At 35.2% G+C, this 19,488-nt stretch overlaps 1 protein-coding gene across 1 annotated transcript in view; it reads left to right on the forward strand.

Annotated features, from left to right (window-relative positions):
- DNAH12 (dynein axonemal heavy chain 12) overlaps positions 1-19,488 on the forward strand; it is a 92,603-nt gene that overhangs the window by 60,835 nt on the left and 12,280 nt on the right. Inside the window, exons 45-62 of the mRNA XM_026723685.2 lie at positions 88-282; positions 1,258-1,391; positions 1,714-1,876; positions 2,255-2,335; positions 3,981-4,157; positions 4,423-4,554; positions 6,260-6,349; positions 7,646-7,786; positions 8,550-8,791; positions 9,272-9,419; positions 9,816-9,961; positions 10,564-10,778; positions 13,114-13,306; positions 13,921-14,113; positions 15,795-15,967; positions 16,400-16,540; positions 17,825-17,983; positions 19,113-19,257. Coding sequence (XP_026579470.2) covers positions 88-282; positions 1,258-1,391; positions 1,714-1,876; positions 2,255-2,335; positions 3,981-4,157; positions 4,423-4,554; positions 6,260-6,349; positions 7,646-7,786; positions 8,550-8,791; positions 9,272-9,419; positions 9,816-9,961; positions 10,564-10,778; positions 13,114-13,306; positions 13,921-14,113; positions 15,795-15,967; positions 16,400-16,540; positions 17,825-17,983; positions 19,113-19,257 — 2,868 coding nt within the window. The remainder of the gene's footprint in view (positions 1-87; positions 283-1,257; positions 1,392-1,713; positions 1,877-2,254; positions 2,336-3,980; positions 4,158-4,422; positions 4,555-6,259; positions 6,350-7,645; positions 7,787-8,549; positions 8,792-9,271; positions 9,420-9,815; positions 9,962-10,563; positions 10,779-13,113; positions 13,307-13,920; positions 14,114-15,794; positions 15,968-16,399; positions 16,541-17,824; positions 17,984-19,112; positions 19,258-19,488) is intronic.

The following is a 19,488-nucleotide window of genomic DNA, read 5'->3' on the forward strand; positions in this document are numbered from 1 at the left end:
ATACATTACAGTTTCTATTAGTAGTCAGATTGCTTTACAAAACTAGACTTTGCAAATGGTGATTGACTTCTGCACTTTATTCTCTAGGGAGTTCGTGCTGTAGCTCAGGCCGGACATAAACATGAAGACCTTGGTCCGTTGGCTTTATTTGCTTTTTTTGTGAACCGTTGCAAAGACAATCTCCATGTTGTAGTAGCTTTCAGTCCAATTGGAGATGCTTTTCGCAATCGCCTGAGACAATTTCCATCTCTCATCAACTGTTGTACTATTGACTGGTTCCAGGTTTGTAGAAATAATCAGAGTGATGTCGTATATTTACCAAGCTCATATATATTCTTACCCATCAAAACTTGTTTTTCCCTCTCTTCGATGTTGATAATATTTTTCTTAGATTTTGAATAAAGGTTGAAACAATTCTGACTTACAACTTTGAATGTTCGATTGGTAATTGTTAGCAGTCATGTGGAATGGATGCTTGTATAATATGTATAGATTTTTTTTAAAAGTCTCTTAAAGCATCTCAGTGTCATTCAAAAATATATTCTTTTATACTATTGAATGATATAATGGAATTCCATTATAAACCTCATACCCTAGGATTATATATATATTTTACTTCAACATGATATTGGAGAGTTGATCATAGTGGGGAGTGGTTCTTGCTTGACCTATTTTGTTGTGTATAGTGATGTATATAGTGTGTTGTAAAACAATACCTTATTGTTTTACCTTGTCCATGTAGTGAATAGAGAGCATTAATCACTTCTCTTTCATTTATTGTCATTCATAATATTCTATGTAGAATATGGGATGGGGGAATCCCACTTTGATCTACTTACTACTACAAACATGGCTAGAGGATTTAATATATTGGTATCAGTATGGGGATATTTTATGGGATCCAAAAAATCCCTAGATGTGGTGCCTGAGGTTGACTGGTAATCAATAATACAAAAATACATATGTAGTAAAATAAATAAAATAAATATGTAAGAGGAAAATTCCTCTATTAACTAAAAAAAAAGAATAGTTCCCCCCCCCCCAACACTATTTGTCTAGATTGTCACTATATTGATTAAAATTGTATGTGAAATGCAAGGAAAAGGAGTATCTGTGAAATGAATGTGAATCTTTTTTCTATTTCTTTGCTCATCTGCAATTAATAAATTTCATGATGAACTATTAGTGGAATGGAGTTGTAAATACAATGTATAAGAAGACACGTTTTAAGAAAACATTATATTCTTATGCTTACAGCCATGGCCTGAAGATGCTCTTGAGCGTGTGGCTATTAAATTCTTGGAAAAGCTTGAGCTCACGGAAAATGAACGTCAAGAAGTTGTTCCTATCTGTAAACATTTCCATACATCTGTGTTATCGCTTTCTGAAAGGTTAACTTTCTATATAGATTTATGCTCCTAAGATAAATACAAAAGAAAAATAATACCAGCATATTTACAATATTGCTAAAAAAACCCTAATATTTAATAAATAGATTAAAACATATTCTCAGAAATAAAGCTGTAATGTCATTTTCTGCCTGTTTTGAATTATCTTATTGTACAATATAACATTTTTTCAAAATAAATAAGTTGCACTAAATAAACTTATCTCCACACATAGCTATTATGGATGTATATTTATTATCAAACAAAATAGAGCCTTTTCTTTGAATCCTTGTTATAATTAATGCATTATTTTTTACTGATACAGATTTTTGAACCAGTTGGGACGACATAACTACGTTACACCTACTTCTTATCTTGAACTTATTGGTTCCTTCCAACTTCTTTTGTCACAAAATCGTGATACTGTCATGAAGGCAAAAAAAAGATATACTAATGGATTAGACAAATTAGCTTTTGCTGAATCTCAGGTGAATCAACAATAAAAGTATACTTTTATCTTGTGAGAATAGCTTTGTAGTTTCAAAACTCAAACTATCTTAGCTTTTTCCTTTGTTTTAATTGGACTGTTTCTCATGCTATTTGTTTTGTTTTTAAATAAAAAGATCTTGTCACCAATTACTTGCATTTATTTCAAGAAATATAATCACATTTCTATATGATTTGATTTGTAGGGCAGGCTAGAAATTTCTAGCACGTCTACTCATAAATAAATATCATTAATTCAGAGGGGCTTCTCCAAAATAAATGAGTTGATCGTAATCCCAATAGTACATAACAAATGTTTTACTTCTTCTTTCTATTTTGTGAATATTAAACAATTTATGCGCAACTAATATTGGTTTCAGGTTGGCGAAATGAAGAAAGAACTTGTTGATTTGCAACCTAAATTGGAGGAAGCAAAAGTGGATAATGCAGCCATGATGAAGGTAAAATTTCTGATGGTCAGGATAATGTGTGGTTATTGTAGTATACAATTGACTGATCATACTAATTGTCATATTTTAGTGATATGGTGATTTTATATCTTTGAGTGAGAAAATTTGTATTTTTATGGCTTGCATGGTAAACTATTCATACTGAAATGTTGGTAAATGTTTATCATTCTAATATGATTTGCTGTGCTATGCTAGGCAAACTAGTGGTGTAAATGATAGTGGTTAGTTTACATTACTGTTAAATAAATGTCAGGCGCAAGCTACAACCCTTAATGCTTCAGATCAGTTTCAAAAATATTAAGAATTATAGTAATTATTAATTAACAAGCAATGTCTTGTGTTTTCTCCTCTCAGGTTTTTGTAATGTTATCTGTCCCAATTGCCATGAGAGCTATTCATTGTCAAGATTTGACAGTGGTGATTTTTAAAAGATCTGTCTTTTAAAACTTTTTTTAAAATCACACTTACACACAAACACAAATACGTACACACACGCAGAGAAAGCATAATTAGCTTGTCCCAGTGAAAGTGGGATTACAGGTAGTCCTCAATTTACAACTGAAATTTAATCTAGAATTATAGGTAATAAATCATAGTTCAAAGCATTATGTGTTTGGACCTATTTTTTGACATTTTTGTGGTGATCATTAAGCAAATATTGTGATTGATAAACAAATCAATTTTCCCCAATAAGTATTTTTTTGCTGGAAAAACAGAAGTAAATGCCAGAAACTGGCAAAAAAAAAAAAACACAAAGTGCAGTATGTGACTATGGGATGCTGCAGGTGGCATAGTTGCCAAGTTTCAAAATCTGATAATTTGCCCTTGCACTGTGTATGGAGGTAAGTAGATTTTGAAACATGTGTTGTAACTTCAGATGGTTGCTAAGTAATCAGTGGTAAGTCGAGGACTACCTGTAATAAAAGTCCATACTTTCCTAATAGATTCTCATGGCTGCATTTCTCCTGTCCAAGTTTCATGAGCTGACAGCCAGAGGGGTGGGGTGGCTGACAGCCAGCAATGGGGGTGGGGTGGAGGAGTCGGAGAGGGAAAGATTGGACTGTAAGGAAGAAGAGGGGATGGAAGGCCAGCTGAGCCTTGTGAGACGCTTCATCCAGCCAAGGTCAACTATTGATTTGCAGAACTGGGAACTGAGCTCCTGTTTCCTAAACAAGATACATTTACATATACATTGAACATTTACAGGTAACTGGGGCATTGCCAGGTGGAGAGGAAGAGGAAAATACTTTGTATTGTTTGCAAGGGAAAACCCCAGATTCGGCTTAAGCTACTTCTGTAACCACCTAAGCTTCGGTATACTCTTGGCAAAAATAAATGGCCAAGAGTCTTTCTTAGCTAGATAACTGAATGGGACAGTTGATGTAGATATTCATATATTTAACGGAAGCATACTTTCAAAAATATAAATATAATAAGTCACAAACAACTGTTCTGGTGGCAATCATTAATTTTATGCAGAGCTTAACTGTTTAAAATACTTTTTTATATGGCTCCAAATATAAACTCAGATGTTCAAAACAGTTATTTTGCCTTACTAAGTGAATGCATGAATCTAATGGATTGTGCACCTGTTCCATGATAGTTGTTTGCTTATTACTTTACCTTTACTTTCTAGATCATTGAGAAGGAATCTGCTGAGGTTGAAGCAAAAAGCAAAACTGTAAAAGTAGATGAGGAGCTTGCTACAGAAAAGGCTGCTGAAGCTCAAGCACTGAAAAATGAATGTGAGAGTGACCTTGCCGAAGCAATTCCAGCACTAGAGGCAGCACTGGCCGCACTTGACACTCTGAAGGCAAGTTAAAGACAAGTTAAGAGTTGATGAAAGAAATCTAAATAGTTTCTTTCTCTGGGTCAGAATAGTATTCTGTTGGTTGAAATAACATTCTCTTGGTCATTGTTTGACTGAAGGAGCATTCCATCGCTTATTCCATCCAGAAGATCAAAGTTTAGTCCTTGATCTTTTCCAGATAAGAACAGGGAGCAGATCTATTTAAATATGTGACATTTTGGAAACTACAACTTGATTTATATATATTTTTATATACAATATATTTTAGCCTGCAGATATTACAATTGTAAAATCAATGAAGAATCCACCTTCTGGAGTTAAACTGGTTATGGCTGCTATTTGTGTCATGAAGGATATAAAACCAGAAAAAATTGCTGATCCTTCTGGAATTGGAGGAAAGGTAAAGTAATTGAAGCAAGGCATAAATGCTTCTAGTGGCAAAACCCACTTTAATAAACAGGAAACATACACTTAGAGCTATATAATATAGAACTGTAGGCATGGTAAAATTGCTTCATCAATAAGCCATCTCCATGAAAATTCTCTAAGTTTTCATCATAAATGAGAAAGTGCAGAGAAACAGTAAATTGGATTATTAGTTCCATAACACATTGTTAGTAAAATATTTCTATCTTGATAGGAAGAATGTCTAGGAATGTGGAGTCTATATGGAGACTCAGGAAATAAGATCATCATTTGTTTGACAGTTGAAATTTATATAACAGATTATTGATTTTTTCAATTTTTTAATTCAATTTTTTTTGTTCCCTGTTTTTCACTAAAATGTGGATTTTTCCTTTATCATCTATTTTTATACCACTATGAGAAACAAACTACTGCTTTATTTCATATGTTAAAAAATTATGTGGGAGGATTATAATAATGAAGCTCAACATTTTTCAAAAATGTAAGATAGATTCATTTTTACACATATAGTGTACAGAGGGTAGCAGAGGTAGTATTTAGCAGGTTCTGACCAGTTCTGGAGAACCGGTAGCAGAAATTTTGAGTAGTTCAGAGAACCAGTAAATACCACCTCTCACTGGAGATTTACAGTATCCTTCCCCTGCCACACCCTCAAGCCACGCCCATAGAACCACCACTGGAGTGTAGAGTTGAATCACTTGAATCCTACCACTGGAAGGTAGGGTTGTGTAAAGCTTTGGATTTAAAGATCCAAAGGATTTAAAGATAAAGGTTCAGATCGGTTCTATAGAACCAGTTGTTACATTTCTGCCCAGTTTGGAGAACCGACAATTCGTGCCCCTGGCTGGCCCCACCCCTCTCTGCCCACCCCTCCCCTCCCCACTCAGTCAGTCCTTATCACGCATGCATGACATTGCATGCATTGCTGACCACATTTTCCCCAACTGCCCCATCCTGCCCAGTCACTCCTTATAGTACTTTTCCCCCTCCTGTTCCGACAATTAGCTGTGCCAGGATCCCCTCACTGTCTTACTGCTTTGCCCAAGAGGCTTCTCTGAGGCCCAGGAGGCAAAAAAAATGGACCACTGGGGGTGCTGTACAGACCCTCCGTGCTCTGTTTTTGGCCTCCTGGGCCAGGGAAGCCTTCTGGGAGCAAAAATGCTGCTCCCAGGAGGCTTCCCTGAGGTCCAGGAGGCCAAAAAACGGAGCACCAGGAGTGTGTGTGTGCAAAAAAGAAGCCACACCCACCCAGTCACATGGCCATACCCACCTAGCCACTCCCCCTAGCCACACCCATATAACCAGTAGTAAAAATATTTGCATCCCATCCCTGGCCTCTTATGTAGCATCTCTCAGCAATCCTTAAAGTAGTTCTGTTGTTTCCTAGAAACATACAGCTACCACAGGACCCTGAGAAAGTCATATTTGCTTTAAGGAATTGCCAACAGGTGTTAACTGTGTACTCTAAAGAACTTTTTTGTCTTTGAGCATAAAGTGCAAATTCACATTCCTTGCTATATATGATCAATGATAGTTACTTTATTCCATACAAATTCTTTTCTGCAATCTCTTATTGGATATCCTTCAAATTATACATTCATTAGAAAACCCTCTGCATTTTCCCACTTTCTCATTATCTTTAAAAAAACATTTAACATTATTCTTTAACTTTCTTTTAGATTTTAGACTACTGGGGACCTAGCAAAAAACTTTTAGGTGAAATGAATTTCCTTAAAGATTTGAGAGAATATGACAAAGATAACATTCCAGTAAGTCTTTGTATATTTAAAAAATAATAAATTGTGATTCCGCTACAGCGAACATAATAGACTCTATCCCTTATCTAGCCTTTAAAAGCCAGAATCTCTTTAAATGGAAGAAAGATATTTACATATCACACATGTGAGAATAATAATTGTAAGCCCTTTCTTATTTCCCTCTTTCTAGGGCACAAACAAGCCCCAGCTACTTTTTTTTCTACCACATGCTCATGATCTTGCCTTGTTTTCATGCCTGGTTCTTCATATCTGAGACAGCTTAAAGTCATTGCTACATGTTCTACTGTTTAAGTAATGTGTTCTCATTTAAGCAGGCAGCAAGCTATATAAAACTTTCTGTGGTTGCAGTGATTCTTCACTGACCATTAAGCCTCTGGTATAAACAGATGACTCAGAGGGATGGATTAGCCCAGCAACTATTAGCCACTTTAGACCCATGATGGAGAACCTATCCATGTGTGCCATGTGGGCATGCGAGCTGTTGCCCCAGTTCAGCTCCACTGTGCATGTGTGTGCACCTCCTGCTGCCCAGCTGGTCTTTGGGTCTCTGCCACACATGGGGGGAGTGGAGTGCATGCCACACATGGGGGGAGTGGAGTGAATGTGTGGAGATGCACGTGCATTTGCAGGGGGTGGGGTGCATGTGCGGGCAGGGCACATGCGAAGGGGATGTGCACATATTGCATTTTGGGGATGTGCGCACTTTGGGCACTCAGTGCTGAAAAGGTTAGCCATCACGGCTTTAGACTGATGTTGGCCTTTGCCCTTCCGTTCACTTCTTGGGCATTGTTTCCAACATACATTATAGTTTGGGGGAGAAAATGAGGCTGGATCTTTCTGAACTGATCTGTTGATATTAGATAATATTAGCAGATTGCTAGGCTTCTTTTGAGCATGGGTTAGCACTATTTCAGAATAGGGCAAAACCATTGCCCAGAAGTTGATAGTCTCCTATTGAATACATCTGTGCAAATTATCTTATGCCAAATCAGAGCCACCTGGCATCTGTCAGAACTTGCCAACTCCTTAAAGCCCCAGTCTAAGCCCTTTCCCACACTGAGAGTGTTCTCTAATGGTTTTCCTGTCAGCTGAACAAATCAGGAGAATCCATCAATCTCTGTCATAAATATGCCCAAGGCAAGATAGGTATCAGCAGCAGGGGGAGCAAACTACTGTTTGATTATAAAGGCTACTCAGTAATGCATGACTAATAATAGCCAAATCATTTAGAGAATTGTTACTGCTAAACCCTGTGTTTCAGATGTATGTAATGCATGTTTCATATAGGTATCAGTGATGCAGAAGATTCGTTCAGAATATCTAACTAATCCTGAATTTGATCCTCCCAAAGTGGCTAAAGCATCTTCTGCAGCAGAAGGGTTATGTAAATGGATTATGGCAATGGAGGTTTATGACCGAGTGGCAAAGGTATTATTAAGTTTTTTCTTTTTATGTTGAAAATATGATTGCTCAGATTCTTTTGGGATGCTCTTGCAGCGCCATTAATATATATATATATATATATATATATATATATATATATATATATATATGCTGTAAAAATTTTGATATATATATATATAATATATATATATATATATATATATATATATATATATATATCTGTTTTTGAATATGGAAATTCAGTATTTCGCACTATAATTATTACATTAGTTTAGCATAAGAGATATCTAGTTTATAATTCTACCAGCCATTTTAGTCATAGTCCAGTAACACTGCAATAAAGTGAAGATCCCTGAAAAAAATCTGTGTGTACAAATCAGCAGTAAGAAATCTCATGGTAATTTCTTAACAAGGCAATAGCCTTCTGCAGCAACCTATCTGAAGAGTAGGCCATACAATAAATAAGAAAAGATCTAGAACAGGGGTGTCAAATTGTGTCATCACAGCATCATGTGACATCACAACTTTCCCCCGCCTTTGCTAAACCCGACATAGGCATGGCCAGTGCATGTCATATCTGGCCCGCAAGCCGCAAGTTTGACACCCCTGATCTAGAAGAAAGTACTTCATATTAATCAGCATAGAGGTGGAAGGGACCTTGGAGTTCTTCTAGTCCAATCCCCTGCATATTGTTATATTTAATCATTTTAAAACTTATGTTTTTGTTTTTAAAATCATAACTATTCTAGAATATACTGTAACAATCTATATTAAATTTATTAAACAGGTGGTTGCTCCTAAAAAAGCCCGCTTAGCAGAAGCCCAGCAGTCATTAGCCCATACTATGGCATTATTAAATCAGAAGAGAGCTGAACTTAAAGCTGTTGAAGATCGTTTGGAGGCATTGCAAGAAACCTTCGCTGAGAAAACTGAAGAAAAAGCCCGCCTAGAGTTCCAAGTGGACCTGTGTGCTAAAAAGCTAGAAAGAGCAGAAAAGCTGATTGGAGGACTTGGTGGAGAAAAATCAAGGTCAGAGAAAACACTTTGTCCCCTTTTTACCAAAACCATTATATAGAAGAAAATACACACTTTTCAGTGATATTTAAATGTAAACAGTATTAAAGAGTTTGCATACTATTTACTACTTTTTTTACTTTTTTACAACCTAAAAAATGATAACATTACAAGTTATTGACAAATTGTTTTACGTTGATTCTTTGCTGCTGCATGAGGCTATTTTCATGTCTTAATATTACATAATAAAAGGTTTATTTTGAGCTCTAATTGTATTATTTATTGTTTGTATACTCCAGACAGACTCTCGGTGGTTTACATATAAAATCTATAAAATAATAACATTCCTTCTGCAAAGGAAACATAAACATGTCCTTTTCCTGATAGCTCTTTCCCAGACACATAATTAATTTTAACAGCTCTGATATAACATGAAATAAAAATGAACTAATCAATATGTCATTTTGGCTAATCTGCTCACCTTTTCTTCCTTAGATGGTCTCATGCTGCAGATGATCTCCAGAACACTTATGATAATTTGACAGGAGATGTTCTGGTATCAGCAGGGGTGATAGCTTACCTTGGTGCTTTTACTGCTGGATTTCGACAAGAATGTACTAAAGATTGGAGCAAACTCTGTAAGGTAGTATTCGTTTATTGCTTTATTTCTAGAACACACATAGTCTTCTTATAATAATGACTGTCAAAATAGAAATAGATCTTATATATCTTGTTATTAGCATGGTGAAAATAATTTTAACATGCATTATGGTTTTTAATATTGTACATCATAATGGAAACGATAGCTAAATCTGCATTTAAAGTAGTATAGAAAAGACTAAAAGTGAAATTTCTAAATCTTGCTTTAAGTATAGGAACTTTTCCTGGTATTGCCTTATTAACCTTTCCTATTTAATTTCTCTTGACAGAGTTGAATCACTTGAAAAATGAGATTAGATCAACATGACCTATTTTAATATTCTATGTACACATGCTTGATAACAATGAATGTCAATACAAGCTTTATCTGTGCCCACAGGTGAAAAATATTCCTTGTTCTGAAAACTTCTCTCTAAGTAAGACCCTTGGCGATCCAATAAAAATCAGAGCCTGGAATATTGCAGGTCTTCCAACAGATCAGTTTTCCATAGATAATGGTGTGATTGTTGACAATTCTAGACGTTGGTAGGTAACTAACATTAGGCTATTGAAGCATTCATATCAATAGTTTTAAACCTCTGGTTATATTTTTTTTCCTCTTTTCTATATGTATAGAAGGATGGAAAGAAAATGATAAATGAGAGCTAGTTTGGTGTTGTGGTTAAGGCACTAGATGAAAATCAGGAGACTAGTTCTAGTCTTCTCTTAGGCATGAAAACTGCAGAGACACTCATTCAAGTAGTTGCCAAGAATAAAGTCTGACATGAAGGCATATTTACATATCCAAAAAAATAGCTGCCTGAGGTGGTAAATCTGCAGTGCTAAGTAAAGTAATTTTTAAAACTATAATGAAAGTATACTATACTATTTAATATTATTTAAATATAAATAATGAATAAAGTATAATCCTTGATTATTGATTCAGTGATATCAGAATTCATTATTTTGTGAAATTCAATGATTATTGTTGACATCTCTCTAACAATTTTCAGTCAGTTTATTATTAACAATTTTAAAACACAAAACTAAAATCATTTTTTGAATTTTTAAACTGAAATTATTAAAATTATTAATAATGTTATGCATAAAATTAATGTTATGCTAATAGGTTTGATGCTATTTTGTAGGCCATTAATGATTGATCCCCAAGGTCAAGCAAATAAATGGATAAAACATTCTGAGAAAGAGAACAGATTGAGTGTCATAAAATTTACTGATTCAGACTACATGAGAACTCTAGAAAATTGCATTCAGTTTGGAACTCCTCTTCTGCTTGAAAATGTTGGAGAAGAGATAGACCCTTCCTTGGAACCTTTGCTACTTCGGCAAACTTTTAAACAAGGTATAATAAATAATAAAGGCTAAATACTCAAAGGAAATATTTACTATTTTTGAGTAGTCCATTACATTGTTTAATGTGTTTCTTTTTATTCCTCAAATACTGCTGCCTAGTAACAGATGAAGGTAATGCAGTTTTTCAGTACTGTTATTTTTCTTTTATAACGAAATTTGCATGCATTGCAGATTTAAATCCAAGAACCTTATCCTGCTGTTATTTTAGTAAGAGCCATGTTGCATGTATAATATTGATTAATATTTTGTCTGTTTTTGCTTTTCCAACATTCAGGCAAAGTGTATTGGAAAGTAAAGGCAGACAATTTGTTTCCTTTTAAGAAAGATAGAATGTCCATTATAAGTAGGACTTTGACAGGTGTATTTATTCTGACTTCTATAGAATTTCTCCCTTCCTTTTATTGTTCGGTTTTTATTATTTCTTCAATTTGTTCAGCTTTTGTACCAGGTGACAGAAAGGTTTGTGCTAAAAAGATATGAAATTATGGTCAGAAAAGCAGTGTCAGTTGAATCAGAACAGTTCAGAATAGTTCAAGATGCATTTTCTCTTTGTGGAGGTATAAACTTTCAAAGAAATTGTATGCATGCTAGCTAAAGAGATGAAAATCAGTGGGTTTCTGTATATTTCAACATTATTCAAAAGGCAGTAAAGTGAGTTTTATGAGGTGTGAATAAAAAAAGAAGTTGGGGTTAAAGCAAGATTAATAGACATTTCTGATAAATCTAATTCCTACCCTTAATGGTTCCCAACATTTGCCCTCTGAAATTTGAACACCCAGAGATTACAGAAAAGATATTCCATGGTGTGAGTAGAAGCCAATTTATAATCTGTTAGATTAAATCCAGGAAGGGACCAGTAGTGTTAACGAGACAAATCTAAAAAAGTACAAAGATTTATTTTATTTGGATAGAGGTAAGACAAGGCAAAGGATGTACCAGGGATTAATTGAATAGAAGTGGGACTGTCATGAAGTACAAGTTTATCACAGAAGCAGAAGATGACATACTTTATCAAAATGTAAAAACAAGACTATGTGTTGCTAATGATAAACCTAATAACAATAGCACTTAGACTTATATACTGCTTTATAGTGCTTTACAGCCCTCTTTAAGCAGTTTACAGAGTCAGCATATTGTCCCCCAACAATCTGGGTCCTCATTTTACCCACCTCGGAAGGATGGAAGGCTGAGTCAACTTTGAGCCTGGTGGGATTCGATCTGCCAAATTGCAATAGGAGTAGCTTGCAGTACTGTACTCTAACCACTGCGCCTCCAAGGCTCTGTAATGCAGAGGTTCCCAAATTTTCCTGATTTATGGGGCTTCTAACAGGTCCCAAACTATGCACTGTGATGCCCTAGGATCCATGGCCCACATTTTGGAATTTAAAGGCCTAAGAAATAAAATCAAGGGGGACAAGGAAAAAAACCACAGTAGATATGTGTTATGTCTCACCTGTACAAAAGAGGTGAGAAGTCCAAATTTCCAACTGAATACAAACAAACAAGCAAATCCAGTAATTATAGAGTCAACTCCTTCAGCCAATAAAGTTCTTGGCAGTCTCACACACGCTGTCTGCCAAGTCCGACAAGAAAGCAGGAATATAAATCACACAGGATAATCCGGAGCTCCTCAGAATAAGTAACACGTTGTCCCGAATAAGTTCCCAGAGCAAACACACCCACTTTTATTCCCTGTGGGGCGTGTCAGTCCCTCAGCTCAGTCTCTGATTCGTCCCTTCTTTCTGCGTTGCAGCTTGCACTTTTGCCTGCGACGTTGCCTCACATCAAGCCAGCATTCCTCTGCTGGATTCTCAGTCAGAGACTCTGATATGCCCTCCTCCTTTTCCTGATTAGCCTCAGGTCTTCCCTCCCGCTTATCTGCCGACACCTGAGGCACAATCAGGGAGGAAGGCATTGCCGAAGAGGAAGGTCCTGGGGAGGAAGGCATTTCCAAAACCTCCTCTTCCCCATTGTCCGAGTCTTCGTCCTCTAATAAAGCAGGCTCAAACCTCAGAGTCACAACAGATATGTATTATTTTTGTAATATTTTGCTGACCCAAGCAAGCACAGATCTATCTACATTTGGGAGCTCCATGGACATCTCTTTTAGCAACCTTGGGACTTCAATACTATTATTTTCTTTTGTTTTATTTTAAAATGCTATTTTAAAACTAGTTGTGCAGGAGAGAAATAGAACAAGTGCATCCCAAACTATGATTGAACATGAACACAGTTATAATCTCTTTAATTACCATATGCTGAACTTGCTGCCAGTTAAAGGCTATTGCTGTATAGAACAAATACTTTGTTTTCTTTAATACTAGGGGGCATGGACTGCATTCGACTTGGTGAAACAATAATTGAATATTCTTTTGATTTCAAATTTTATATTACCACCAAATTAAGGAATCCTCATTATTTACCTGAATTAGCAACAAAAGTTTCTTTGCTAAATTTCATGATTACTCCAGAAGGACTAGAAGACCAACTTTTAGGCATAGTTGTTGCCAAGGAAAGGTAAGTGTTTGGGTTTTTCTTCAGGAAGTTTAATTCATAAATACAATTCAATTTCATTCTAATTCAGGAAGAATTATTGAACATACCTGCATACATATAAGTAAATACATGTACATATGACATGCATGGGTAATTAAGTAATAGGTACAGACTTTTCAGAGAGACCAAATTTAAACTTTTTAATTAAAAAATAAGGGAAGTGGGTATTAACTTGTGGGCTGAAGTGTGTGTTCTTCCTTGTACAGTGAGGTAATAGAAGAAATCTTTGTCAATATTCTGTATTTGGAATATAAAGGTGATTTAATTACAGGAAGAAGCAGACTTCAATATATTGAAACTGTGATAACATGTCCTTTGCAATTGCCCATATGCCTGATCTAACTTTGATAGCTTGATTTAATTAAATAGGATATGAAAAAAATATGCATGAGTCTACTTTTAGTTTTATAGAATCATTTAATCCAATAATGAAGATTTAAAGAGAATATTTTACATTGTATAAATTTTTAAAAGAGATATTTAAACATAATTATGGCCAACAAAACATTGACATAAAAAGAACAAAAGAACCTCAAAAAAATCCACTAACAAAAAAAGGGTACTTGTCATTTTAGGCCAGAATTAGAGGAAGAACGAAATGCTCTTATCCTTCAGTCAGCTGCCAATAAGAAACAACTAAAAGATATAGAAAATAAAATTTTAGAAACACTGCAGTCTTCTGAAGGTAATATTTTAGAAGATGAAAGTGCAATTACTATCTTGGACTCAGCAAAAATAATGTCTAATGAAATTACAAAGAAGCAGCAGGTAAGCAACTTCAGATTTTGCAAAAAGTAGCTATAGATAATGATTGATGTGTTGATCCCAAAACTGAACATAGCTCTAGTGATGCACAGCAATGCTGTAATAACAGTAGCATTCTGTGTGCAATTAAGCCAGCTAGAGATCATCTGCACTAGTTGGCCAATTTATATTTTGTTTATCTTAATCTGAATTTAATCTGGGTTACTATATAGGGGCTGCAAAATGAGATGAGCAGGAAATATTCCCAAGACTTTCTGTAGTTGAGATATGATAATTAGCCTTGTGCTATCTCACAGAGGACAGTAAGAATAGATGGAAGCAAAATATAACTTAGCTGGCCTCCAAGGAGTCTGCAGAGTAGCAAGGAAGACTGGTTTGGTGGGAAGAAAGTGGGAAGAGTCAAAGAAAAGGTGACACCAGAAACAAGCTTTCAAGCCTGTTTTCTTTTTCTTGGTGTGTGTTTGTGCATGTGTGCACAATTTGCACAAGCATAGGAGCAACAAAAAATAATTTGTGTATATATGGAAAAACAATGTGTGTGAGGAGGAGAGTGCTGTCCTTTCTCTTGTTATTTTTATCCTCACATGGGCCACTGGGTCCCTTGCTTAGGCTATTTCAGTTATCACTCTATGTGCAATAATTAGGAGAAGTATCTTGTGGCAATTTATTATTATTATTAAAAGATTATTATTTATGATATGCTGGTAAAGTTTTAGGCATCAGGCTAGAAACTGTGAGATCATGAGTTCTTCTACTTCCGCAATGGGCTCAACTGGGTGACTTTGGGCCAGTCAGGCTTTCTTAACCTTAGTCAGGAGACAGAGGCAAACCACTTCTGAAAAACCTTGCCAAGAAAAATGCAATGACTTGTCTAGGCAGTCTCTAAGAATTCAGATATGTAAGGGGAGAAAACATCAATGCTTAAACTTGGAATCAAACATAAGGGACTTATAAAGTTCAATACACAAGGAAAGTCAGTGCTTTAAAATCTCAGAATTTTAATACAAATCAAGTTTCCCTCTTCTCTTTCCCTAGTTATTGAAATGGACTAATAGTGCTAATAGTGCTTTAGTGCTAATATCAGCATTTCAACTAATAGAGTGTTTGTGGGGGAAAATATTGGAATTGTTTTTCTGAAAATTTGCAATGTGCTGTCACATTGTTAACTTGGATGATAGAAGGAAAGAAAGGATGGAAGGATGAAAAAAATTCTTTTGAATATCCTGCTACTTCCACCTTTTCCCAATTAAAAAGAAGTGTTTTAGGAGTCAGGGGAGCTGGTAAAAACAGGGCAATGCTTTTCTGAAAAGAACATCTAAGTGGTTGTCCATCTATTTAAACTATTTAAATAGTTTCCCTCTTTAGTTGAATTGCTTTTTATCTTTGAACTTATCTCTTTGACTTTTAGCCTTAAACTTCAAAAGATACTGATGTAGTTAGCTTTACAAATATGCTAGCATAAAGTAGTAATATTCTAGAAAATTCTCAACTTTTTCTGATTTCTGATTCTGTGTGGGTATTCATGTTTTATACAGATACAGAGATCTAATCATAGACTTGCTGCAGCAGCCAATAAACAGGGCATTAGTCAATTTGATCTTACAATGCAAGAAACACCATAGAAAGAAAAGGCTGTCTTAGATGCTTAGATTTTATGCTAATAACCCAAAAAATATTTCTTTAGATTGCAGAAAAAACTGAAATTAAGATAGCACAGTCTCGAGAAGGCTACAGACCCATTGCAAAGCATTCGTCTGTATTGTTTTTTAGTATTGCTGATCTGGCTAATATAGATCCAATGTACCAATATTCTCTCAGTTGGTTTGTAAACCTTTATATCAACTCTATTCATGACAGGTGAGCAGTAATTGTGTTCAAGTATTTCATTTTTCAAAATATGCCTGTTTTAAAACCTATTTATAGTTTCAAGTACATTTTTTTCTGAAAATAGTTGTTTTTCTGTTTGTTTGTATGTAAACATTTATAATCTGCAAGCCACCCAGATTTGCTTTATAGGGGAAATGGGCAATATAATTAAATTAATTTAAAAAATCATTTCAAGTTGTAGATACGGTAAATATTTAATTAGCATTAGACATTCTTAAGAAATCAAGTTTTTTTCCTTCCTCTTTTTCCATTTTCCTTTTATTTTGTAATGACACATACCTAGTCAGGTGCATATATTGTAGATACTGCAATATGTTCCAGTTAAATCAATATCTGAATATGTATAACAATATTTTATTAAGTGGGTATGCACTTCTAAATACATGTTTCTATTTTTAATAGCAACAAGTCTAAAATTTTGGAAAAAAGGCTACGGTATCTAAATGACCATTTCACATACAACTTGTATTGCAATGTTTGTCGCTCCCTGTTTGAGAAGGATAAGTTGCTGTTTTCATTTTTACTCTGCTGTAATCTTCTGATGTAAGAGACTCTAGAATTTTTAATATATTAAAAGAGTGTTAATTATTTATCTTGCAGCATCTTAAATATTAGAAAATGTTGTATTTCAAGTAGTGGCATGTTTGCACTTGCAAATCACTGATGCACAGAAGCTGTTAAAATGCATCTGCACACCAGAACAAATTGAACTGGGATTAAATTGAGATGAGGTTTAGTAACTCAGTCCCATTAAATATTTTATGAAATATATAATTTATCTAAATATTTTCAGTTTATTTCTATTATACGTTGCATCCCTTCTATAGTTCATGTAATCTTTCAATGTTGCCTCATTAGTTTTTCTTGTAGGAATCTTTGCTGGGATACTTGGATTTTCCAGGCCATTACTGATATTGCAGGATTGCACTCAAAGCCTGCATATACCCTGATATGAACATGCCATACAATTCTTGCACAAGTCAGTCTTTTCACATAGAGGATTCCAACATGGTATTTGGAGCTTTTTCCCATGAAGTCTTCATTGTCAAAGGATCTCTAATCACTTAAGCTAATGATAAAATGACTATGGAGGTTCTCAGTCATCCCGGTCATGGTCGTCCCAAAGGTGGTTTTTTTTCAAAAGACAACTGGACTTTCTTGATTTTTCTTGAAAATCTTTCACTTCTCCTCCAAGAAATTTCTTCAGTTCTAATTAACTGGTGGGGAAGGAAGGATTTACAATATACTTTTTTCAGCTATCCAGTCATTAACACTTTGAGAGTCGTTGAAGCCACCTGGGGATTAATGGTACAGTTAGTCCTTGACTTAATAACCACAATTGAACCCAAAACTTCTGATGCTAAATGAGACATTTTTAAGTGAGCTTTGCCCCATTTTTATGACTTTTTTTTGTCACAGTTGTTAAGTGAATCTCTGCAGTTGTTAAATTAGTAACACGGTTGTTAAGTAAATCTTGGCTTCCCTATTGACTTTCCTTGTGAGAAGGTCACAAAGGTGATGACATGACTTTGGGACATTGCAACTGTCATAAATATGAACCAATTGCCAAGCATCCAAATTTTGATCATTTGACCATGCAACAGTCATAAGTAACATTTTTCAGTTGTAACTTTTTTGTTGTTGTAACTTTGAATGGTCACTAAATGAATGGTTATAAGTCAAGGACTACCCATAGTGAAGTTTAATGACAACTATGGCTAGTGAATTCTGGCATAATTTCTAGTTGATATATAAATAAATAAATTGCATTTTAATCTAAAATAATACTGTGTTACTTAAATTGTACTTGGTTGTTTTTTAAAACAGAGCTAGGAAAGAAATTGAACATCAGGAGTTTATGTTTTTATTAACTGGAGGGGTTGGTCTCAAGAGCAAATTCAAGAATCCCGATCCATCTTGGATACAAGATAAAAGCTGGGATGAAATATGTCGTGCAAGCGATATGCCTGCTTTTAAAGGATTACGGTACAGTAGCAACTCTTTTATCATTGTGTTTTGGGGGAGGGATAAGCATTTCCTAATATAGAAGTCATAGTAAGTCTTGTGCAAATCAACATACAAATGTTTAATTTTGCTTTCTACCTCACCTAGATTATTCTTTGAGATTTCAATAAGACAGTTGTTATTCACTGTCTTTGCTGATTTTTTTTTTAAATGGATTTGAGGCCTTCATGTAGCATACAAGGTCACAGATTTGCCACCTTTTTATGTGAAGAAATACCACATTGCCACCTTGGGAGCATGCAGTAAAGAGAAAACTGCACACTTTCTGGGGAAAAAGTGGCAGAAAGCTTTGAGAAATTGGAGAGAGGCAAAGGAGAGAATAAAATGTCAAAGAAAGGGATACAGTAAGATCAAAGAGAAGTCTTCAAGTGGTTTTGGGGAAAACTATCATTTTGTGAGTGAAGCTCTGGAAATATAACTAACTTACGTGTGACGTAATGTTATTATTCAATTTATATAAATACATTGATTCACTCAAAAACTGAGAAAACAGAATATAATAACCCAGGGGTGTCAAACTCAAGGCCCATGGGCTGGATCTGACCCATGGGGTGCTTAGATCTGACCCATAGGGTTGCCCTGGAAATAGTAAACGACTGGCCTGCAGTACCTCTGCCAGCAAAAACGGAGCTCCATTTTTTCTGGCCAAGGGTTGTAGGAGGACATTGTAGCTGAAAACAAAGCTTGGGAACCCATTGTTGCTGGCAGAGCACTCAGGCCACAGGCACCCCCGACAGTGTCATGCTGGCCACGCCTACCCCAACTCCCTGAGGTCAAACACAACCCTAATGCGGCTCTCAATGAAATCGTGTTTGACACCTTTGTAATAATTCCTCTCCAATGACACTACTCTATTATGAAAAAAAATCCAATAAGAAAATATAGTACCAGTGGAAGAACACAGTCATTTTGGAAGCATGTTGGCAAAGAGATTAAGTTATATTATTCTAAAATTAAACTTAGAAGATATTGTGCCATTGCTTGTCAAATGAACTGGGCCTCACCATCTTACACTAGAAGAACATCTAGAATAGTTTATTCTTGTATAAAATTGAAATCTAAATCTTTCAAGTTTACTTTATTGTTGTAGGAATCATGTGACTTCACAGCCCGATGAATGGCGTAGCATTTATGATAGTAAAGAACCCCAGTCAGTTCCTTTACCTAAACCATGGAATACTGACTTAAATGAAATAAAGAAAATGATTATTCTCCGATGCTTGAGACCTGACAAGGTAAAGATGATTTATGTACCATAATTTGTATTGGCAGTTAATTAAGTAGCTGTTGTTTGCATTCCTAAATATAATTCCATTTATTTTATGTCTGTTTTGAATTTTGCTAAATGTAAACATTCAAAACAGCTAAGAATACAAATACAAAATGCAAAAAATTATCATCTAATTCCATGATGGCGATCCTATGGCACATCTGTCACAGGTGTCACGCAGAGCTCTTTCTGTGGG

The sequence above is a fragment of the Pseudonaja textilis genome, chromosome 2 (assembly GCF_049901715.1).
Source record: "Pseudonaja textilis isolate UNSWEBS1 chromosome 2, rPseTex1.2, whole genome shotgun sequence".
NCBI classification, from domain to species: domain Eukaryota; kingdom Metazoa; phylum Chordata; class Lepidosauria; order Squamata; family Elapidae; genus Pseudonaja; species Pseudonaja textilis.